This window comes from Salvelinus namaycush, chromosome 5 (assembly GCF_016432855.1).
Source record: "Salvelinus namaycush isolate Seneca chromosome 5, SaNama_1.0, whole genome shotgun sequence".
Lineage (NCBI taxonomy): Eukaryota > Metazoa > Chordata > Actinopteri > Salmoniformes > Salmonidae > Salvelinus > Salvelinus namaycush.
Genome location: NC_052311.1, coordinates 43,102,067 through 43,127,488, shown reverse-complemented (window position 1 = coordinate 43,127,488; position 25,422 = coordinate 43,102,067). Strand labels below are relative to the sequence as shown.

The 25,422-nt window shown below is 41.1% G+C and overlaps 2 protein-coding genes across 2 annotated transcripts; one reads left to right on the top strand and one right to left on the bottom strand.

The window, feature by feature from the left end:
- Positions 1 to 1,619: 1,619 nt before the first annotated feature.
- On the top strand, positions 1,620 to 19,241 carry LOC120048307 (cell division cycle-associated protein 3-like). Its single transcript, XM_038994171.1, has 6 exons — positions 1,620 to 1,729; positions 2,107 to 2,264; positions 13,444 to 13,561; positions 14,516 to 15,436; positions 15,528 to 15,607; positions 18,886 to 19,241. The coding sequence occupies exons 2-6, from the start codon at positions 2,127 to 2,129 to the stop codon at positions 18,976 to 18,978; spliced, it is 1,350 nt and encodes a 449-aa protein (XP_038850099.1). The 5' UTR covers positions 1,620 to 1,729; positions 2,107 to 2,126; the 3' UTR covers positions 18,979 to 19,241.
- A 1,174-nt stretch (positions 19,242 to 20,415) lies between these two features.
- LOC120047545 (guanine nucleotide-binding protein G(I)/G(S)/G(T) subunit beta-3-like) lies at positions 20,416 to 24,985 on the bottom strand. The gene is made up of 8 exons (XM_038993076.1): positions 24,929 to 24,985; positions 23,698 to 23,843; positions 22,493 to 22,556; positions 22,134 to 22,296; positions 21,874 to 21,940; positions 21,167 to 21,368; positions 20,685 to 20,901; positions 20,416 to 20,522 (listed from the first exon to the last, which is right to left on the bottom strand). Exons 1-8 carry the CDS (start codon positions 24,983 to 24,985, stop codon positions 20,416 to 20,418), a joined length of 1,023 nt encoding a protein of 340 aa, XP_038849004.1.
- Between the last annotated feature and the right edge of the window lie 437 nt (positions 24,986 to 25,422).

Sequence of the window (25,422 nt, the reverse complement as noted above, 5' to 3'; positions counted from 1 at the left end):
TTATCTTGGAATTGTTATATGCAAGGATGAAAAACAAAGGAGTGAATTAAACTTTAACCCCATTATTGAGAAAACAAAGAAGAAATTGAACCTCTGGTTACTGAGAGATATTTAATTATATGGTCAGGTTTTATTGTCCAAAGCTGAAGGGTTATCCAGATCGGTTTATGTCTCGTTACTTGACTTACACCCTAAAATTGTAAACGGATTTAAATAAGATTATTTCTCATTTTATTTGGAGGAACGTGCCTCACTATCTACGGAAAGATATTCTCAGTAATACCCAAGAACAAGGAGATCTTGAGGTTTTAGATTTCAATACTCTAAATAATACCATATTAATGTTGGTTTTAAGTTTTAGCGTACTTTCTTAGCGGATGTACAATCATCGCAAATTAAATTATGGGGCGTTTCAGCCCCGAAGTGAACATACACTGGCAAACTCGATCAAAAAGGTTTGAGGGACTTACGTTGTCAACTTCCCTTGCTTAGGGACCAACGACAAAGATGGCGGGGATTCCCCCAAGGGCATAAGGGGAGGGTAAGTGGAGGAGGGTGTCTTTTATGAGTTTGAATCGGAGCCTGTGAGTTTGAAACGCAGCCTCTGTGTCAGCAATGTGGAGTTCTGGGAAAAGCAGCAAATGTGCCTACTCTTGGCATGTGGACTCCAGACAACAGTTTGCAGATGCAGTGCGAGTAGGCAATATAGGCTACATGATGAGATTATTATGGATAACAGCGAGAGAATGTGTGTTTGTCGAACGCAGTCAAGCATCGCTCATGTCACTAGAATAAGACCCTCGACATTTATTGGAAAGGAGTATCAAGATCACCGTGCACTTTCAACACCCTGTGAAATTCATCATAACGTTTCATCTGTAGCCTAATAAACTGCATGCCTTCCTTCGCCAAAGTGGGAGGACCACACAACATATCATCGTGTGACTCGATATGATGGTTATTATATCAATATTTGCTTTACCATTTCAAGATCCCACCATATCATGTCAAACTAAGAAATTCTGTCAACAGGAAATGCATTTATAATTGTATCGAAACTCCTGTTTCCATCACAGCTGTCTTGATATTTTTTATTCGGTATGACTCTACTCACATAAAAACTGTATGGAAACGTGGTTATTGACAGTATTTCCCAAATTAATATTTTTCTTGGACAGTTGCTGTAGAGTAGACCCAAATAGGACAAAAATACCCAGGATATGGCTGCTTTTACAGCACAAAACAGCAAATGGTCAATTCAGTTACTATTATCTGCTGCAAGGCCTACTTTGTATAGAACGTTATGGGTTTATATACATCATTGAACTTGACTTATCTATAGGTTTTGCACATGTACAGTATTTTGCTATGGGCTCTTTCTATGGGTATAGCACAACCAAACATGCTCCTTCACAGACGTATTTCCATTCACGAGATAAGAATGCGGCTTTCAAATAATGATGCATTGCACACCATTCAAGAGGCTCAAGTTCAAATCAGCAATGCAAGGCCAGAGTTTGTGTAGGTTTTAAATTTGTTTTCAGTAGCAAACCACGCCCATTTTAGACGTCGTAGTTGCAGTCAGCCAATCTCTGTTGGGAAGGCGGAGGCACCAACTTCACTGATTGGCTGGTTTGAAAATAGCTAAATACATTATTTTCGCAATTTAAATCCTCATGTTTTGCTGCGAAAAAGTGGAAGGACACTCACTTCTAGCTAAACGTGCAAGGTAAGTCATTGGTTGCTGAAAGCTACTTTATTACCTAGCAGATTCATGTGAATCACATAGAAATAATCGAAGAGCAAGAACCATATTTTGCAGCTAGTTTTAATATAACATTGTTAACTGAGTTTAGCCACTCGAAGGCTTTAGTTTAGCTAAGGTGACTTGTTAGACTGAGCAAGTTTGCCGAGCCAATTTAACTTTTTACCAACCTATCCACAGTAATTGTAAATAGCCTAAATTTTGTATTTTTTTTTTAAATATCTGGCTTGAAAAATAAGAACACGTTTTTAGCTAAGATAGTTAGCTAGATAGAAGACAATGAAGGACACAACAGACTCGCTTTAACTTTAATCTAAACTTTTGTCTAACTTCTGTCTCAGGACATTAGCCATCTATCGTCATGGGATCCAGCGAGAGCAAGGTTGCTGTGGCCTCAACGCCCAAACATGACCCCAGCCATCGCATCAAACACGACCGTCTCTCTCAGCTTGTCGACCCACGGTCTCCATCTGTAGCCATTGACCGCACACCCATTCAGGTAACGTTAACTGACAAGGGCCAGCATTTGAAAATTGTTTATTTACTAACTTTTAACTCATACATTTGAATTCAATTTGAATACTCCTATCATGTGTAATTGTTCTGTGTCTGTTCTGGCTGTATATTTTGTCTATAACTGGCAGCACCATTTCACCAAGTCTAATTCTGGGTAAATGTACTTGGTGAATATAGCCCCATAGTGGTGTCATAATACCCATAAAACCTCCCAGTCAAGCAGGGAAATAGTTCCAATCGTTTTACCACCATTCATTTTAGGAACCATTCAAATGAAGGTCTGTGTTTCATGTAGGCTTACATGATGTTTTGATAACCTTGCAATCTCTCTAGGACAAGGTGACAAATCAATTAATTTAACCCCCCCCCAAAATGCTAATTTGACTATCATAAAGAACTACAAATGCCTTGATTACCTGTAATAGACTGCTGAATATAGGCAAAGGAAATCGTTTATGGATTAACTATCTAATTTAGTTAAATCTAATAGCTAATGAACAAATTGGCAACATTTCTTTAAAGGGACAATTATGTGAAGTGTCTTGTGCAAGTTTTAAATTTACAATACCTGTTAGCAAAGGTGTCAGCTAGATGCCTTGTGGGGATTTGTAGTTTTGCATGATGTCCACTTTGATTCTAATTAGCATTTTAGAATCTGAGTAAATAGAGCTGACTATATTGATAAGTTTCCTTATGCAAGAGTTACATGGTTATCAAAATGTCACTCTAGGATAAGCTTACATGAAACACAGCCCATATTTTAAAGGGTTTCTAAAATCCCCTATTGGGGAGGAAAATATAGGTGGAAAAGCGATTGGAACCAATTTGTTTTACCCCTAGGTTTTATGGGTATTATGACACCACCACTGTGGGGCTCTATATAAAAGTGATTTCTGATTAACTTCCTGAATTGATTGTACATCAAATACACTTTTTTCCCCATCTGTGCCAACATTACTAGAGACGATAGGGCAGAGATACTTTTGGTAATGTAGTGTGAAGATACTTTTTCATCCAACATCTCATAACAAAATCATGGGCATTAATATGGCGTTGGTGCTGCTTTAATAGCCGCCACTCTTCTGGGAAGGCTTTTCACTAGATGTTGGAATATTGCTGCGGTACTTGCTTCCATTCAGCCACAAGAGCTAGTGAGGTCTGGCACTGATCTTAGGCAATTTAAGCCTGGCTCACAGTTGTCATTCCAATTCATCCCAAAGGGTTTCAATGGGGTTGAGCTCAAGGCTCTGAAGGCCAGTCAAGTTCTTCCACACCGGTTTCGAACAAACCACTTCTCTATGGACCTCGCTTTGTGCATGTGGGCATTTGTATTTGTTAGGGTTCCCCATTAGCTGCTGCCAAGGCAGCATCTACTTTTCCTAGATTTCAAGCACATTAACGCACTTACATTACACATAAAACAGTACATCATATAATGTTATTACACCGCTACATATCCACAATACAAATAGTATAATGCCACTATACAACAATATTGCAATGTGTGTGTCTATCTTTTGTGTGCGTCTCTTCACAGTACCCGCTGTTCCATAAAGTATATTTTTATCTGTTTAAATAAAATAAAAAATCTGATTCTACTGCTTGCGTTGGTCACCTAATGTGGAATAGAGTTCCATGTAGTCTTGGCGCTATGTAGTACTGTGCACCTACCCATAGTCTGTTCTGGACTTGGGGATTGTGAATAGATGTTTTATGGGGTATACATGGGTATCCGAGCTGTGTGCTAGTAGTTTAACCTTTTCTCAATAGGGGGTGCTGTTTTCACTTTGTAAAAATTTCGTTCCCAAATTAAACTGCCTCGTACTCAATTCTTGCTCGTACAATATGCATATTATTACTATTGGATAGAAAACACTCTAGTTTCTAAAACCGTTTGAATTATATCTGTGAGTAAAACAGAACTCAAGTTGGAGCAAACTTCCAGTCAGGAAGTGAGAAATCTGAAATCAGGCAGTCTGTTCTAGGGTCAGTTTATTAATTTGCATGTGTTCTATTGGTCGACATGCACTGTATACGCCTTCCCCTAGATGTCAGCAAGTAGTGAGAATTTGAATGGAGTTGCTAGGCAGATCTGAGGCCATATAAAGGGTCTGGGTACGTGGGGTACACTCTTTTCAACATTCGCCATGACGCAAGACAGACCTCAGGATGGCGTTCTGGAAAGCTCCCGTTATAGGCCTTAGATATATCCGGCTCTGATTTTTTTCGATATAGGTGTTAAAGACATCATAATGTAGTTATTTTAAACCGAGTTATATCAGTATATTGCGATTTTCGGATATTTCTTTGTGCTGCGTTATAGTGAGTTGGGCACGTCTTCGCCACATGGCTAATGTTTACTGCTAATTCCAAAGTTGAAGGCGACAATCTACAACCGAGCAACGATTCTTCTGGACAAAGGACAACTTGCCCAAGATTCTGATGGAAGCTCATCAAAAAGTAAGAACTATTTATGATGTTAATTCGTTGTTCTGTTGAAAAATGTGAAACTACTATTCCGCCATTAATTTCGGTGCGGTCTCGCTTTAAAGCACGCTGTATGTCGTAGTAACGTTAATTTTAAAATTCTAACACAGCGGTTGCATTAAGAACTAATGTATCTTTCATTTGCTGTCCAACCTGTATTTTTTAGTCAAGTTTATGATTAGTTACTGATTAGATTAGGTGCCTCTCCCAAGATTTCTCCCGACATTTTGTTGGCAGCTTGGCTACTATTCTCATTGTATAACCACGATTTGTGCCGCTAAATATGCAAATTTTCGAACAAACTCTATATGTATTGTGTAATATGATGTCATCTGAAGAAGTTTGTGAAAAAATGAATATCTTTTGCTGGTTTATTCGTTATCGCTATTGTTGGCTTGAATCAATGCTGTTGTGTGGTTGGCTATTGTAGTAAGCTAATATAATGCTATATTGTGTTTTCGCTGTAAAACACTTAAAAAATCTGAAATATTGGCTGGATTCACAAGATCTTTGTCTTTCATTTGCTGTATGCTGTGTATTTTTCAAATGTTTTATGATGAGTATTTAGGTAATTCACGTTGGTCTCTGTAGTTATTCTAGTTGCTTTGGTGAGAGTTGTGATGGTGGCTGCAATGTAAAACTATGATTTATACCTGAAATATGCACATTTTTCTAACAAAACATATGCTATACAATAAATATGTTATCAGACTGTCATCTGATGAAGTTGTTTCTTGGTTAGTGACTATTTATATCTTTATTTGGTCGAATTTGTGATAGCTACCTATGCAGGAAAAAAATGGTGGAGAAAAAAAAGTTGTCTTTTGCTATCGTGGTTAGCTAATAGAAATACATATTGTCTTCCCTGTAAAACATTTTAAAAATCAGAAATGATGGCTGGATTCACAAGATGTGTATCTTTCATCTGGTGTCTTGGACTTGTGATTTAATGATATTTAGATGCTAGTATTTACTTGTGGCGCTATGCTAGGCTATGCTAGTCAGCTTTTTTACTGATGAGGGTGCTCCCGGATCTGGGATTGTGACCAAGTAGAAGGTAGTTTAACCTCTAACGAGCCTCAACCCCGGATCCGGGATCACCCCCCACCCCCCCCCCCACATTGATTAGCATCGCTAGCATAGCGTCACAATTAAATAGTAGCATCTAAATATCATTAAATCACAAGTCCAAGACACCTAATGAAAGATACAGATCTTGTGAATAAAGCCACCATTTCAGATTTTTAAAATCTTTTACAGGGAAGACACAATATGTAAATCTATTAGCTAAACACGTTAGCAAAAGACACCATTTTTCTTTGTCCACCATTTTTTCTCAACACCAGTAGCTATCACCAATTCGGCTAAACTAAGATATTGATAGCCACTAACCAAGAAAAAACCTCATCAGATGACAGTCTAACATATTTATGGTATAGGATAGGTTTTGTTAGAAAAATGTGCATATTTCAGGTATAAATCATAGTTTGCCATTGCAGCCACCATCACAAATCTCACCAAAGCGACTAGAATTACTACAGAGAGCAACTTGTATTACCAATTTACTCATCATAAAACATTTCTTAAAAATACACAGCACATAGCAATGGAAAGACACAGATCTTGTGAATTCAGACAACATTTCAGATTTTCTAAGTGTTTTACGGCGAAAACACAATAAATCGTTATATTAGCATACCACATATGCAAACGTTACCCCAGCATGAATTCAAGCCAAAGAGAGCGATATCGTATCATCGCCAAAATATATTACTTTTTTCACTAACCTTCTCAGAATTCTTCCGATGACACTCCTGTAACATCATATTACAACATACATATAGAGTTTGTTCGAAAATGTGCATATTTAGCCATAAAAAACCGTGGTTATACAATGAAAATAGTAGCAAAACAAGCCTGGAAATGTCGGTCGCCATCTTTGAGTGATCTAGTTTAATCAAAAGCTAATCATATACTTGACTAAAAAATACAGGGTTGACAGGAATCGAAAGACAAATTAGTTCTTAATGCAATCGCTGATTTACATTTTTTAAATTATCCTTACTTTTCAATACAGGTTGCGCCAAGCGAAGCTATACAAAACAAAATGGCGCCATAAGCGTTTAACATTTTTCGACAAACACGATTTATCATCATAAATTGTTCTTACTGTGAGCTGTTCTTCCATCAGAATCTTGGGCAAAGAATCCTTTCTTGGGTCTAATCGTCTTTTGGTCGAAAGCTGTCCTCTTGCCATGTGGAAATGCCCACTAACGTTCGGCATGAACTGGAAACGTGCCCAGCGGTTCAAAGTGTCTCAGAAATAAATGCCTCAAAATCGCACTAAACGGATATAAATTGCTATAAAACGGTTTAAATTAACTACCTTATGATGTTTTTAACACCTCTAACGAGTAAAAACATGACCGGAGAAATATTACTGGCTAAACTAAAACTTGGAAGGAGGCGAGTCCGATGTCCTTCGCGCGCAAGGCGCCGGCAGCAAAGGGAAGCTACTTCCGGTATTTGCTGTTTTATACAGTCCCTGATTGCGCAATCGACTCCATTCAAAGCGTCATCACGCACTGACACCCAGGGGAAGACGTAAGAAGTGTCTGTTTCTCCATAGCATTTACACGGACCTTTAAACTGACTCCAGATCAGTGGCCAAGATGTTTGAAATCTGACTCCCTATAATGAAAAGTGCTGTAGATTGAGTTCTGTTTCACTCAGAGACAAAATTCCAACGGCTATAGAAACTAGAGAGTGTTTTCTATCCAATAATAATAATAATAATAATATGCATATTGTACGAGCAAGAATTGAGTAGGAAGCCGTTTAATCTGTAGAGGAAATTATGCTAATGTGAAACAGCACCCCCTATAGTGGCAAGAAGTTAAACAGACCGTTCGGTGCATTCAGCTTGTCAACACTTACAAAAACAAGTGGTGATAAAGTCAATCTCTCTTCCACTTTGATCAATGAAAGATTGACATGTATTTTATCAGTGTTAGCTCCCCATGTACTGCCAGCCATGCTGCCCTGTTCTGAGCCAATTGTAATTTTACAAGGTCCCTCTTTGTGGCACCTGACCACACAACTGAACAGTAGTCCAGGTGCGACAACCTGGGCCTGTAGGACCTGTCTTCTTGATAGGGTTAAGAAGGCAGAGCAGCGCTTTATTATGGTGTTTCTCCACGTCTTAGCTACTGTTGTATCAATATGTTTTGACTATGACAGTTTACAATCCAGGGTTACACCAAGCAGTTTAGTCACCTCAACTTGCTTAATTTCTGTGTTATTCATTACCAGATTTAGTTTGTTTAGTGAATTTTGTCCCAAATACAAAACTGTTAGTTTTGAAAATATTTAGAACTTATTCCTTGCCACCCATTCTGAAACTGTTAAGTGTTAGTCATTTCAGTAGCTGAAATGTATAGTGTTGAGTCATCTGCATACATGGACACATTGGCTTTACTCCAAGCCAGTGGCGTGTCGTTAGTAAAGAGTGGAAGGGGGAAAAAATAAAAGGGGCCTAGACAGCTGCCCTGGGGAATTCCTGATTATGTTAGTGAGGCTTCAATGAAAGAACACTGTGTTCTGTTAGAGTTACTTGTCTATCTACAATATATCAGGGGGTGTAAAGCCATACTTATTTTCTATCAGCAGACTGGGTTGTTAACAAGCTGATTGGTCAGCTATTTGAGCCAGTAAAGGTGGTTACTATTCTTGGGTAGTGGTATTACTTTTGCTTCCCTCCAGGCCTGAGGGCAAACACTTTATAGTAGGATTTAAAAAGAAGATATGGAAAAAAGGGGTGGCAATATCGTCAGCAATTATCCTCGGTAATTTTCCATTGAAGTTGTCAGACCTCGGTGGCTTGCCATTGTTGATAGACACTAATAATTTTCACACTCACTTTAGTACAGCGCTTGTCTTTCATAATTTTGTCAGATATACTTGATGTGTAGTGACAGTGTTTGTTGCTGGCATGCCTAATTTTGCTAATCTTGCCAATGAAAAAAAATAATTAAAGGAGTTGGCAATATCAGTGGGTTTTGATGAATGAGCCATCTGATTCAATGAGTGTGCCTTTTTGCCCAACATTTCATGTAAGGTGCTCCAACTCTTTTTACTATCATTTATTTTTGTTTCATAGTCTATTTTATTTTTGTTTAGTCACATGATTTCTCAATTTGTAGTACGTTTACCAATTGGTTGTACAGCAGGGACCTATTTTCCATTTATTTTGACTCGTACCTCTCAACCATCCAATTAAAAAGAAATCCTCATCAATCCAAAGGGGTTTAAAATTGTCACCATTTTCTTAATGGGTGCATGCTTATTAGTAACTGGAATAAGCAATTTCATAAATGTGTGCATGTCTGGTTGTTCCTCGTTACAAACCATATACCAGCAAATGTTATTGACATCGATGTAAGAATCACTACATAACTTATTGTATTATCACATCTACACAATATTAGACCCAGCCTTTGGAACTTTGGTTTTCCTAGATATGGCTTCTATGTTGTGACCACTACATCCTATGGATTTCGATACTGCTTTAAAGCAAATTTCTGCAGCAGTATTAAAGATGTATAGATCACATGTTAATTTCATTCCTGTGCTGAACCAGGTTGCAGGCACTGGTTAGTTTAGTGCATTTTCTTGAGTGGGCAGCTTGAAAGCCAGTCTATTTAAATCACCCAGAAAATATACCTCTATCACATGCATTTTGCACATGTTTTCCAGATGCTGACTTCTAGCAGTTGGGCTATAGCAGCTTCCCACAAGAATGGGCTTTAGGTGATGCAGAGGAACCTGAGGCTATATTACTTCAACAGTATTTAACCTAAGATCCTCTATAAGCTTTACAGGAATGTGGTTCTGAATATAGGCCGCAACATCACCCACAATGGCATTTGTCTTTTCGGGTAGATGTTATAACCATGTATTGCTACCGCTGTATTAGCCAAGTGAGTTTTTCAGAAATAGTCAGAATAATGATGTCCTCTTCCTCTGTTGGCAAGTTATTGACCTAATGAACCTTGTTTCTTATGCTTAATATGTTCATTTGTACTATTTCTTTAGCACTTATGGGATGCTTGGTTGTTTTTAATAATTTACTAGGAAGCTTATCAGAAGTAGACTTGCTCATGTTATTTATATTGGAGCTGCACACAGTGGACTTCCTTCTATGGGACTCCACCTCAGTGCTAACAGTATAACTCTGGTTCATAGGCACATGATTATTGCATACACTAGCTGTAGGATCAATAGCTATTCAGGGCAATTACCAGGGACATACATTTTAAGTTACTTACATTGTCTGCCAACACCCCTGGGGTAATCAGACCTGCCAACATGCACGCATGTTGCGTACCAACTACGCGATTCTCTGTTCATGTACGCGGGTACGAGATCGGAGTTAAAAGTACGCAGAAATTAGTATTTATTTTTAATATATATATTTTAATAAAATTCACTGCGCAAATCTACCATCCCGTTTATTGCGCTGCAGCACAGACATGTACGGAGTTTGTGTCAACAGACATGGAGATTAATACATCATTATTCGACGTAGCTACCACGTGTCTCCCCTCCTGTTTGTTGTGATGCTGAGTTTGCCGACTGTCAGCTGTACGTAAGCACATAGACAAATCCCTTCGGCTCTGTGTGTTGTGGAAAGGGTAACACTAATTGTTTCAATCTAATGTTAGATAACATAAGATGGACATTCAGCGGGCTCTAAAGTGCCAGCAGTTCTCTCGCATTTGCTAATGAAAGAAATTCAATGCAAATATGAAAAATAACTGGTCGCATTTGTGATATTTTCTACGTCACATTACGAGGATCACGCAACCTGAGACCCTAATTATGATCCACGAAACAAAAAGCATTACAAAAGTATAATAAATATAAACATCTTGGCATTTTTAAATGGAGTTGGGAGTTTAGAAGACTGCGCGATGAAGAATGAATGCGTGTCCAGTATTGCCTATATAGGCAATGCTTCTAAATTGCTTTTGCACTAGATTAGAGTTTTTTTTATTTTGAAAATCTGAAATGATTTATGGTGCTGCAAAGAAATACAATAGGCACCTTTACATAGGCTGCAACACCGGACTCTTCTAGCGAACAGCGTTCAGATTCCCTTTGCGGTGGCCTACTTAAGCTTTGTGTAGCCAGTTTGCTGTCTGGGTCGATGTGATCTTTTGTTTTCAAAATGATTTTGCTTTTAGTGTTGATTAGGAACCGTGTCTAAAAAGCCAATACTTGTCAGGTAACAAGCGTTCCTCTACTATAGACTAAACTTGGGGGCCAAGGCAAACTGGATCTGAAGACCTACGCAGATGTCAGAAACTTATTTTCTTCTGCAGTAGACTACATGTTGCTGACATTTCCATTTGGAGATGTGCTCCTCCAGCATGCAGTGGTTGCTGACATTGCCAACAGGCAGACTGCCAAGTTCTCATCCCTCAACTTTTTCATGGCACACTTGTCCTGCATTATTCATGAGGGAGCCTCTGTTGATCTAGTGGAAGATGAGTTTGGACTCTCAGGCAACAACCTTTGAGTAGAGTCTGATCAACATACGCACGGATCAGGCCTGGAGAGAAGTCGGAACAATGAAAAGGGGGGGCAGCCTGGTCTACTCCCTCTTTTTGGCTGTGATGCTGGGGATATTGGTCATATTCCACAGCAATGCAGACTGCGAATGAATATTGTCTTGTTTCTAGGAACAAAACCCAGTACAGAGCCTCCCTGAGTACAGACATGCTGAGTGCCCTCGTTACCAAGAAGGTTTCAATGATTGCCAGAGGAACTGTTTGCCACAGAAGTCTAGTCTACCCTGATGCCCTGCTGCATAAGGCTAAATTTGCTAGCTATCGGGCAAATCTGTCTAGGAAATAATTTGAAGGTCCCCAGAAGAGTTGTTCTCACCCACTGTTTCCTATCATAGCTTTTTTGTTTTTATTATGGATATCATGTGTATTTGATGCTCTGCTTCAAACATTTTTATCATATCAGTTAATTTTTATCATGGATAAGATGCACATTTTGTAGCTAACAAATAATTTGTTATTGTTTAATAAAATAAACTAGTTCTAATTAGATCTTGTTAGTGACTTTTACCATGTGTGTCAATGGAATGCTGTCAAAGTATTCCAACCGTTTTATAGACTTGATTTGGTAATTGCGATCACTCTCAAACAGCGCACTCTTCTGCAGATATTTAGAAACGAAACATTCCAATTTGAAAAATAAGCCACAAGTTTGAGTGAGAATTAAGACTACTTTCGAGTAGTAAGACATGTATAAAAATAAACGCATTCCATTAACAAGGGTCTAGAAGTGAGTTTGTCACTTCCCACCGGCTTGTGGGAAGTGACAAACTCACTCTTATGTTTAATAAATGTATAGTGTGTGTGTGTGTGGCAGGCTTACAATGATGGCACACAAAAAAAAAACATTTTGAGTGCGCTGACCCTGATGATAGGGAGGTTGTACGCAGCTGGAGGTTGAATGTTTGAAGGGGTACGGGACTATAGCTAGTTGGGGGAAACACTGCTGTAAAGCATCTTCTGTTTCCACGAGGTGTCGACATTATCTATAAAAGTTAATCCAACAGAGCTACAGTTATCTTTTAGCCAGGTGTGTAATGCCAGTAGCCTGCTGAGTGAATCTTTCACACCTGGTTTGTAAAAATATTTTTGTGGATCTTTCAGTGCTAAAATAAGTTTATTTTAAAATGTATTATATTTTTTTAATCCATTTTTGGAAGTTCCGAGTTAGCCTTCCTGATGTCGTTTCACCCCACATGGATTACGAAAGCGTCAGCTCCCGGCATCGGTAGGAAGCAGACTTGTAATGTCCTGTACTGGTGCTCCAGGATAGCACAAGGTTTTTGCTGCGGGAACCAAGATGTTTCTTACAATAGAGCTGCTGGTGCAATGGCTATGGAGGTCCGGCTGTTCTTTCGCCTCGAGTGGTTTCTTAAATCCCCTCAGGCAGCCTCACTGTCTGAGGGTGGTAGCTCTGATCTGAGCTCGAGGTAGAAGCCACTGGAGTGGAAGACAGAACAGAGGGCGACGGAGGTACCTCCGGATCCGATCTCTAATCGGAAGATTGTGCCGGAATCTCTGGCTCCATGGCGTCGAAGCTGTTTCTGGTCTGGGTTTAACAGGAATGGGCCTTTCCCAAGCTGGAAGCACAGAATTGTCTAGAATGTCATTGTATGCTGTAGTGTCTAGATTTCTCTTCGTTGGAACTGAGGGGCCTAGCCCGAACCATGAAAACAGCCCCAGACAATTTTGTCCTTCACCTAACTCTAGTTGGCACTATGCATTGGGGCCGGTAGCGTTCTCCTGGCATCCGCCAAACCCAGATTCGTAAGTCGGACTGCCAGATGGTAAAATGTGATTAATCTGGTACTATATGTGTATGTAATGTCTGTCCCAGTCAAACGTTTGGACACCTACTCATTCCAGGATTATTCTTAATTTTTACTATTTTCTACATTGTAGAATAATAGTGAAGACAACTGTGAAATAACACACATGGAATCATGTAGTAACCAAAAATATATTTGAGATTCTTCAAAGTAGCCACCCTTTGCCTTGACAGCTTTGCACATACATACATACAACAAGAATGTATTAATCTTTCAGGTGGGTGGAACTGTCTCCTGTGTCCCAGTTGTGGAGAGTGAATGCTCCATTCTAGCCAGCGACCCTCGGTCACCCTCAGTCGGTGTCACCCGCACCCCAATGAAGGACTCAATGAGAGGTAACTATCTTAACCAAGTGGCAAAGCTATCCAGTCAAGCCGTGGAAGGCCGTGAACGTCTGTGGCTCACATACTCCCTTGAAAAAAATCTTAGCTTGAAAAACAAGCCTGCGATAGTACTGTTTGTCCCTTTTGAGAAACCGTAGCGAGTATAAATTCCTCAATAGTCAGAATTAATCTATGAACTCAATTGTAATACGTTTTGCAGAGGAGATCTTAGTCGCACAATTTTACATATTATGTTTGCAGTATTTTTCAAGTACAAAATGTGCATGAAAACAAGTTGTCTCTTGAATGACAAACACTTAATTTAATTGAAGAATCCTTACTGTTGACGTATCGCTGACGAAGGGGTGTGGACTTCGGCTACCGAACTTCAGCTCGCCTCAGGAATTTGTGTGTGTACAAACAGCTGAAAAAACCCTTGCCGAAGACAAACTTCCGCGGCGTAATATATGCCAAAACTGTTTCGGATTAGACGCATGCGCACGCCTTTAGGTCCAGGGGTGGGTAAACTTTTTGGTCTGAAGGGCATATTGGGACATGGAAATTCAACAAAGAACTTGATTGAATGAGCTTGCTGGTCAGATATGTAGTTTTCCCACCCCTAACGTAGCAGGCATAGAAGAAATGCCTGAAACTAGACCCCCCCCCCCCCCCCCCCAACCCAACCTACTGGTCTTGATGAGAAGGATAACATTTTTGAGGGATGTGCTCCTCTGCACTGTTCAACCAATCCAGTAAATGTGGCGGCGTTAAGATGGCGTGTCGCCTTGTTAATGTCCAACGTGGTAGTCTTTCCATTTCCCTTGAAAACCGGAACATTGTTGGGGACTCTGCAGAGGCTACCCCTGCCCAAAACTGTAGATGCAGCATTGCCCTTTCGGTGCATTTCAAAAAGCTTTTTGTCAAAGTTGTTATTTTAAACTTACTTTGTTTTTTTTGTTCCTCCAGTGACAGTTAGCTCCTTCGCCCGCAGCCTCAGCATGCTCCTCCACAGTGACTCTGTAGAAAGAGTTGCCCCTGTGCCCTTTAACAAGTTTCCCAACCTCAACGTGGAGGAAGAGGCAGTGGTAGCGGGAGAGTTAGGTTCCAGTGAGCCCCTTCTCTCCCCTCAGCCATCACAGGTCTCAGGTGACATGATCCAGCCCTCTCCCCAGAGCGTGACTAGTCATACGCTTCTCATCCAGAGCCCCTTCGTTCTCGTGGCGGATGCCCAGATAGAAGTCGAAGCCGATTTCACTCTGGAGGAAGCCGAAGAGGCCAAGGAATCTTCACTACACAAGCGCCTGAGTATGAGCTTGATCACCTGCCACGATGGTGTCGCCCCATCACCAACCTTCGCCGAGGTGCACTACGACAGTCCTGCGTCTCCTCTCCCTGAAAACGCTGCTGCTGAACTCCACAAGGAGGAACCTGACCACGCGTATGCCCTTCCCTCAGTCACCTCTGACCCCGCACAACCTCTGACTCCCATGGCTGAACCATCCATCCCCACCGTTACAGAGTTAACTGAGGTCACGGTTACTACAGAGATGCTTAAAGTGGAGGTCCCAACACCAGTGGTGAAGCCAATGATGCCTGTAACAGTGTCGCCTGTTGTACCATCCACCACAACCACTGGCCCAAGCCCCAGCGTGAGCCAGCAGCAGCCCCAAGCCACTGGGATCCGCTGCCCCACCTTCGACACCAAGAGCCCCAGTCAAGTGGTGTTCAAGCCCCAGTGGCTTGGGAAGGGCTTCGGGGCCACAGGGGTGAGGGCCAGAGGGAGAGGAGGCAAGGGGGGCTCGTCCACTTCACCACTCTCCGTCCAGGTTGGAAACAAGAATACAGCCAACGAGAACAAGGGGCAGTCAGTCAAACAGAAGCAGAGAGGTACGTGGGTGTCTTTGTCTATCATTTTTTAGCAAAGTTTCCCTTTTTTAAATGTATTTTTTATTTTTAACTCTCCTCTCCCGTGTGGCAGACAAGGCACTCATGGCTGAAGGCCGCTCCCCTCTGCAGATGCTCAAGGAGACCAACTCCCCCCGGGAGCAAACTACACAGGTATATAGCTGGTGTACACTAGGGCTGTGACAGTCATGGAATTTCAGATGCTGGTTATTGGTCACCGTTATAATCATTTGAATAGGAGCATTGTGGGAGTCCCCATTCAAGTCAATGATGACATAATGGTTGGATGCGGCCGTTGTGAGATCGTCACTATCTGGGCAAGCGGTTTTCAAAATGGTCTCTTATTTTAAACCAAACCTTTAACCACACTGCTTACCTTAAGGCTAGGCACCACAGTTTAATAGGGATTGTTTTCTTTCTTTACTTCTGACAAACTTTACCGGCTGAAAGTAAACATAAATACAATATATTATTGTATATATTTACACATAAAATGACGCTTAAAATCAAAATGACAAGATCTTTTAAAAAAGCCTCTGTAGAAGACCTAAGAACCTGTGTGTGGAGTAATGAGAATGTAAGTCTTTGAAGACAGAGAAATTAATTGGCGCACCGGGAAAGTGTCATTTTAAGAAAATGGCCGATAAAGTTGGGCTAATGCAGTTAAAATGTACTTTCCATAAATATGACCATTTATGTCACATTAATTAAACTCTTATTCATAGATCACTTCTAAACTGACCAGTAAACATCAAATATACCTTATACAAATACATTAGCACGTTTAATACCTTTGTTTCAAGCAATAGAGCATATGCTTTGAATACTGGTCTGTTGGGTAAATATGCAGTTCTGGGCAAATTCTCATATCACTTTGCTCAATTTGTCACATACAAGGATTTTGTATGGCTGTTGAAATGTGCAGAACATTTATCAGCTCTGCCTGCCCCATATGTAAGGCCCTCTGAGTTGTTGCTGGTGATGCTTTACTTTCTTGATTGTCATGGGACCTGTGTCTACTCTTGGCACACGTTGAAGCAGCATCAGCTCTCACAACTCCTCTCTGATTGCTCCAGTGTCACCAAAGTGCTGACGAGCCACATTTTGTTCATCACGTTTGTTATAGCAGTGGCTCCCTCATTGAACGTGGCTACTGGCTGTGTCGTCAATGCGGCTTTTGCCCACGAAGACCGGTTTGAGGCATCGCGACCATATTTGAGTTCAGACATTTTTTTAATTTATTTGCGTTCTGGGTTCCTCCGTGCTACATTCTTTTGAGGACGTTATCATTTGACATCCTATGATATACAGGTACCATTTTCTGTGCAACCTCTATTTAAAAAAAAAAAACTGTATGGCCTCAAGGTTTTTGTGACCGGGTGGCTCTTCACCATTTTCTATGGCTCGCTGGCACCAGCACCAATGCACACACCTATCCTGCAGTTGAAAGTGAATCCTCTCTTGTGCCATTGAAGAATACATTAATGTCTATGATGGCATCCTCCTTCAGCAACTCTACTATGTCTGTGTCTATCTGCGTATGCTCTTCTAATTATCTTTGCAGCACTCTCCATTGACTGTAGCCCTCTCTGCAACTAAAGTGTGTGTGTGGGGGGGGGGGTGTACTTGTCTGTTGACATTAGACACAACTGCAGGACAAAATATGAGCATGTGACCCTATGTAAATATCAGCATGTATTTACTTTATGTAAAGCTAATTTCTCACTAATCACATTAGGCTACAGCTCTATGACGCCCTAGGCCTATGTGACCGTCTCATTGTATAGTTGTGTATTCCTATCACTCTGTTAACTTGGAATACATTTGCTGGACCAAGGAAATAAATATTATTTTTACACAGCTAGAAGAACCAGCCCCACATTTTATATCAAATGCCACATCTCCCCTGGAGGAAGTGTAAACACTCCTAAATGCATCAAGGTCACATTTTATAATGACAATCACTGGTTGGTGAAGTCTATGGGGATTTTCAGTCCAGTGTTTAGACACTTAGGGCAAATCAAGTAATGTACAAGTTGGTTTATTTGAGACGTGAAATAAAAGCCGCTGCTGTCTGATCGCTGCTACAGTTATCTTCATCTCAAATAATTTGCGTCTCAACGCGCTGCTGCGGGGTACTGCCTCGATCGGCGGCTCAGGCAATTATTTTCTTTCATTCACCACTTTTCTCGCGACTGAGTACGCCTATTTTTATTCACATACTGTAGGTCTATTCTTCGAGATTCTCATTTTGTCTCGCTTTAAATTGATTATTCGCGGGAGATTTTGTTTGAAAATGTATTGAGACATTTTAACTAATCAGGTAGCCGGAAAGGGCCATTTTAAATACCAGTAACCAATCGCATGTCAGGAAATTACTAATCTTTCAGCACGAAGCACTACGTCTACAAAGGATATAGCTATTCCATACATGGCTAACGATATGCTCTGGAAAACAAACAAGCTTTTGAATTATATGATTCAACATGGAAAGTAAAAAAAAAAAATAGTGGTTGAAGTTCTGCATGAAACATGCTATCAAGAACGACATTTATAGTTCCGTGTAGTTGACGGAGTTGGGATAAAATGATACTTTATTTGTATACATTTATTTTTGTACATTTTATGGAAGTTGCAAAATATCACAAACAGAAACTTTGACAGATGGAAGCAAAATCACAATGTTTGCCAGTGGTGCCCGGCCTTAAGCCTAAACTAAGACCAAAATGCAAAATCTTGTTTTCATTTTTAAAAACAATTTTGACTTTGCTACTGGGAACCTCATTGCAAGTGTACCCATCAATATGTGCTGTGACTTGTTGAATCAACTGACATAACAAAAAAATACATTCAACTAAATGGTGACGTCTGTTAACATAATTTGAATGATCATTCTACATTACCATGGAAATTATTGCATCACAATACCAGGCAGCCATTGTGTATGTACCAATCGGTTTAACAGTCAAATTGCCAGGGTCAGAGCAGAGGTTGCAAGCCCATTCTCTGTGCTACAAGACCTTGCTTGTTTCAGCAAGGAGCAACAAAGTTTCATCACGTTGTAAAGAGCCCATGTTACTTCGGAAACTGACTCAACTGCCTGGCAGTCCCATCTTCAGTCAGCCATTCATTTCAAGATAATACAAATAAATGTTTTTTTGAAGAGAAACGTATTTTATTTTCATGACTCGTCATCATAACGGTCTGTTATACGGTAATTGTGCCAGCCCTAATATACACACACTTTTCCCTCAGGGAACTATCTGCACATGTACTTGCATCTATCTCACTCTTGCCATCTCATTCTTTCATGTCTGCACACTAAAGCCTAAGGAACAGGATTACTTTATTTGGTGGGTCAGAGGAAAAATGAACAATCAACAGTTTTTAAACCTGAAAGGTTCTGTCTCTCTTCCCTCCCTGCCCATCAGATGAAGCTGAAGGTGTCCACCCCAGACAGACAGAGGCTGGGTCAGATAGACCGGAGAGTCCTGACTGTGTCCATGGACAAGGAGAACCGATAGATGGATGTTGCAGAAGAACATGCACAAACACTAACTGGCCAGTGTATAGAATCTTGCCCTTTTTCTATATCTGTCGAATAACAAGCCTTTTTTAAAGTGTACAGCCTCTTTTTTAACTGACTTTTTCAAACCGCTAACAAGTTATAATTTGTGTACATTGTTTTTGGAAGTGCCATCGATATGATTTGTCTCTTATTTCAAGTGTCCATATCAGTGTTTTTGCTATCCTGTCCTTTTATGTAAATAAATTTGCTTTAAATCTCTTTTTGTGTTAACTGGAATACACCTATAAGGGGGGGGTACATGTTTATTAGTCGTAAGGTATGGCTTTACTTAGCACCTTAAGAAAAGGGCTTTACAGATTAAGTGAATTATTTACTATATGAACAGTCTGTTCTGATGATATAGAAAGGCTGTCCAACTTGTTACGTGTGTGATGCCATTGAAAAGAAACCACTTCACATTGAGATATCGTGCTGTACAGAGTTGCTGTTATGTTTCGCTTGCACAACAGTGGTAAAACCAACCACGTGTGTAGCCGTTACTGTCACTTAGATCTACACAACCAGGCAAGGTTTAAACTCCTCCAGTCCTCTGACAAATGTGAAATATTGTGGTTTTGTACAGCTGCCTTTTTTTGTTGTCAGTGAACCATAAGATCTATTATATCATCCCATCTGTCCAGCCAACAGTTTTACTGAGAGCACTTGTGCCTTTTTTGTGACTAGCCATTGGGAAGTAGGCCAAAAGATTGGACCCCAACTCATGGTTAACATATCCTATTAAACACGTACATACGTAAATTTTCAGACACACACTAATGTAGAAATCTGCAAGCTAAACAATTTATTCAAATGTGACCATAAAAATAGAAAAAAACGGAACTAACAAGGGAATTCTAACCAACACCCAAACATCCGCTTGAAACAAATTTAATGCTTACATATTCATCCTCTGACAAACATTTTAACTCGCCAAGAAAATATAAAAGCATGTAACAACCTAGTTATTGTAAACCTATAGTCTATCAGTGGTCATTTATTTTGTTATTTTATCCAAGTCTCTACCGTTTCCATTTGGCAACTGCTCTTATGACATATGAATATTTTCCTGCATACCCTTTAACGCTAGAATTCAGTTTTGAACCTTGACAAATCATTCATTCATTGATACAACGATCATGTTTTTCTACTAAAGTCCCCTCACCCGCCCAACTCAACTTGAGTTAGTCTCGTCTCTTCCTACTTCTTTCTCATCATAATCCTTCTCTCAAATCGAATAAGACTTGGCACAATAAAAATAACCTCTTTAACCCATGGCTTCCTAGTCCCCCCCCCCCCCATTCCCCCTCTTCAATCTACCAGTTTTTCATGATACCCTTCCTCTATCCCCTCTCTTTCTCTTAGTCCTTCGTTCTCGGTTCTCTAGAGGACTGGCTCAGTTCCATATCTTCAGGAAGCTGTCCCAGGATCCTGTGCAGCATGCCATTCCGTCCGAGGATACTCCGATGCAGCTCACCCTGTTGTCATGACCAGCCAGCACTCCTGAGCCATGAAGAGAATTACATCAGTATAGAATGGATGCAAATATTGTTTGCCTACATTGCATCCACATTCTCTCCCTTCGTCCCACTCGCATTCTTTCTCCTCTCACCATCCCCTCTACTTACCCACACTCTCTCCCTTTCTCTCTCCCTCCGTACTCACCCACTCTCTCGGCTTTAAGCATGTCCCAGATGTTGACGTTGAAGTCATCGTATCCAGCCAGTAGAAGTCGGCCGGAGAGGGACGGGGCGAGGGAGGTCACCCCACACATGATGCCCGAGTCCTGGTAGGTGATGAGCTCCTGGTCTGCCCTCAGGTCGTACAGCTTACAGGTGGCATCGTCTGAGCCCGTTATAACCGCATTACCATTGGGGAAGAACTGGACAGAGTGGAGGACGTGGTCAGAGCAGTGGTCTCTGGTGGTCTGGAGCGCTACAGAGCGGGCGTAGGCTTTTGTTCACCTCATTAAACAAATCAACTGTTTGAGCAAACAGTTGCATCAAATTCATTTTTTAAGTTAAAATTAAATTCCTTAAATTTGTAAAAACTTGGAAGTCTTTCTCCACATGAACTGCTGGGTGCAATGCATCTGACTATCAGAATACTAAACTATCAATAAACTAATAAATTCTGGGGTTTCTCACCCCGATGGCGTTGATGTCACTCTCGTGGCCGCTGAACGTCTGTCTGCAGGTGGCTTCCCTGATGTCCCACAGTTTGGCTGTGAAGTCACACGCCCCCGAGATGAACATCTTGAAGTCGGGGGACACGGCCAGGGACATGCAGTCACCCAAGTGGCCCGCGAAGATGGTCTTCTCTGTCCCTGTCTCAATGTCCCATAGAATACTATAAAGTTTGGATGGAATAGGAGGAGAGGATGGATATAGAGGTGGGCAAAGAAGATAGCAGGGACATGGCCAAAGAAGAGAAGGTTGCGAAAGAAGGGAGAATTAAAAAAAATATATATATAATTTACGTAACCAGGCAAGTCCGTTAAGAACAAATTCTTATTTACAATGACGGCCTAGGAAGAGTGGGTTAACTGCCTTGTTAGGGGCAGAACGACAGATTTTTACCTTGTCAACTCGGGGATTCGATCTAGCAACCTTTTTGGTTACTGGCCCAACACTCTAACCACTAGGCTACCTGCCGCCCCAATGTTTAGGACAATGTTTAGGACACCATTGCAGAAAAGTAATAGATAAGACTATGCCGATCAAATGAAGGGTACAGTATAAGCCATAGAATTAGAATGATACGGTAGCATTAACAGATTGGACTGATCTCTGGTCAGTCATTGTAACCCCTTATTGCACACAAGACTCATAGACTCCCATCTCTATGATCTTACCAGGTGCAGTCGCCAGAGCTGGTGATGATCTCACTGTCGCTAAGGAAACGACAGCAGGACAGGTAACCTGGGCAATAAGAGGGAACACCATCAGATAGACACAACACAAGCATGAGAGATTGCTGTATTGGATAGACTATATAGATACTACCTCGTATGTTCTTAGGTTGAGTTTGATCGAAATGACTCATCGTTAAACGTGTTGCCAGTAATGCTGTCTTACTGAGTGCAAATAGCGGGGTAAGTGTCGAGTGTGGTACCTGTGTGTGCGGCCAGCTCACGCATGACCTTGACGTTGCCGTCCTTGCCCTTGAGGTTGTAGATGGAGCACATGTTGTCAAGACCGCCACACGCCACCATGTTCCCTGAGGGCGCGTAGGCACACGTCATCACCCACGAGGACTTCAGAGGGATGGCGTTCACCTGAGCGGAGAAGGACAGTGATTCCTCACGTGGACCAGTGTGTATGTGTGTGAACGCTCATGTGAGCACTTGATATTACAGTATATTGTTGATATTACAGTATATCATCATTACATGCCGTATTCAAGCAAAAACACTGTCCCATGACCAAAACTCCCCAGACCCAGACTGTAAACCCAGACGCAGTCCGCCATACCTTGTTGGTGGTCAAGGTGTCCCACACTATCAGCTTTCCATCTTGAGAGGCACTGACACACAACCTGGTAGAGAGAACAAGACAGGAGTAGAGCGATAGAAACAGACAAAGAGAGAGACAAGCGTACAGTAAAAGATCCAAGGACCTGCAGCAGCTCAAGATAAATAGACAGACAGATCGATAATAGATACAGAGACTATTTTGTCCCAATGGCAACATGTCTTTACTATGACTGATCTAAAAAGCCATGACATGGTAATTGACTAATGCTACTGCACTTTTTCCTATTGCCAGGTGTTTCCAGCACAAATGATGATGGGGATGATGATGCTGGTGATGATAATGATGATAAAGTGTACTATGTAGTTATGTCTAGCCACTATGGAGGAGTATGTGTGAATATGTTGTCTGTTCAGTGTTCACAGTTGCCAAATTAGTTCCCCTTTGAGGGACAATAAAGTTGTATTGGATTGTATTGTGTTAAGACGGAGAGAGGCATTGTAACAGAACCTCTTAGCCCAGCACTGGTTCAGTTAGTAAAAGCTATCTTTTAGACCCACTAAATGTAGGACACCCCAAGTATTGTAAACCCAGGAAAGGCTAATAAGCTTACTAACTTGCTACAACTGAGAAAGAGAAGAGATAAGATGAAATGAGAATATAGGGAGAGGTAAGAAGGAGAGAGGACAAAATGAAGGGTAAAAGGTTGGTTAGTGCACATTCAGTGTCAGCAATAATTAATTGATTCAGGGGTAATGTTGGTTTAAAGTGTTGCCATACAGTCAGTTAAGTGTTTCCTGGTTCCACTAATTCATCCAATTAAAATAAGGGATGGGATTGCCACACCAATCCAATTAACCAATAAACGCAGAGCACCACGTGACGCCTGTTCTAAACTATGGCAGTATTTGTCACAGCAATCTGTTTGAATGAACGGATGAACAGATGAATATATATATATTGCTATAATGACTAATGATAGAGCTAACATAAATTATTGAACGATTGAATGAATACTTAAATGAATACTTGAACAACTCGACAAGCAATCCTCAGGAAAAGAGTGCAGGCTAGAAGTCTGTAAAGGGTCATTGTCTACTTTGAGCTAGTGGTCCAGTTTGTGTGTGTATGCATACCTGTGTGTACATATGTGTGCTTGTTTGTATGTGTGTGTGTGCTCGTGTGTATGGTGTATGTGTGTTTACTTGGTGTCAGTGCCCCAGTGCATGGCATAGATCTTGGCCAGGTGACCCCTCAGCGTCTTCCTGGTCTTCAGCTGGACACGCCCCACCAGCGTCGTCCCAGCAACCGCCTCCTGCAGGGTGGTGTCCTGCACTACCTTTCGGGCCTCCTGTAGAGGGATGGTTGTGTATGGTCAAGTTATGGTTATAATAACTATGGTCCACTTAAATATGGCTAAAACCACTGTCATAACTATTGTCATTTTCAAGTGTGCTGCTGCTGCTGCAACCTGGTCTCAGAAGAAAACTTATTGCATTTTACGAAACTGCTGTTTACACCTTCTCCTCCTGCCTTTGGACGAACAGAGCAGACAGGGGTGGGGATGTATGGTCATAACGGTTGTCATAGTTATGACTATGACTGTGGTGTTATGAACTCCTATACACCTTACGGTCCAGAGACACCTTACGACACCTTACACCTTACGGTCCAATCAGAACAGTTAGGATGTTACCCGCATACCCTACCCGCATACCTCATTTCCACATATGAATTTAAATACAACATAACATATTACTAGAACTTCATAGACCCACTCTAGTCATTCAATACATTTTATGAATGAATCTCTTCAAACAACTATTTAGCAAGTTTTTAAAACTTTTTGTCAAGAAGTTCCAGGACTTCACTGCCCTGAGGTAAAATCTCTTTTGCCCAGTTCTAATTTAGGTTTTGGTGGTCTATACGTGGCCTTTGGTGGTCTATAGGATGATGATTCTTGTTCAGTTTATGGTTGATGATCATGGTAAAATGCAAATAGTTTAATAAAGTACTAGCATATGAGATCCAAGGAACACAGACAGGTGTTATATTCACACTAGTAATTGATTATTGCCTAGCGGTTAGAAAGGAGACTCAGCATCCGGAGGGCTGCCAGTTCGAATCCTGGGTCTGACGGGAAAATAATGGGCGGGAAGTGAGCTGGCAAATAGAGGGTTGCTGGTATCAAATCCTAAATGCTATTGCCTGCCGGGGTGCTCTTGAGCAAGGCACTTAGCCCCCCACAACAACAGCTCCTCGGGTGCCCAGTGTGGCAGCGCCCGCAACTCTCCAAAACCTGTATATGTACGGTATGTGTGTGTACTGTATGTGTGTCTTTGGGAGGGGTTGACTTAAAAGCGGAAGTCAAAATTTGGTTGGATGTTGTGTGCAATTGACCAATAATGTGATCTTAATTATTGATTGATAACTGACAGTGATCTGATCTTTGAGGTTGTCCGCCTCCTTTCGCAGCTCCTCCATTTCGCCCATGGCAACGGTTGGTAGGCGTTGTCACCGATGGAGACAGGAAGTGAAATCAGGTGAGCAGACGTAATCCTGGGGAAGAGAGTGGGAAAAAAATGGGAAATTGTATTTTATCAGTTAATTATCCATTCTTCTCACTGTAATGTCAATGTCTTTTACCTGTATACAGCAACTCATGATATATTTATGCATGTTACCAGCTTTTTAGATCAAGGTCTACCCTTTCTTTTCTTTGTTGTTTAGCTACTGTTTTGCAATTCAAACCTCCCTCACCTACTTTGCAAACCCTCACAAACACACACACACACACACACACACACACTAATACCCATACACTCACAAACCCACACCCATAGTCAAACAAGCTCACTTGCACAGATATGCATATGCACACACACACACACACACACACATACAAGCGTGCAACTACATGAACTAATTAA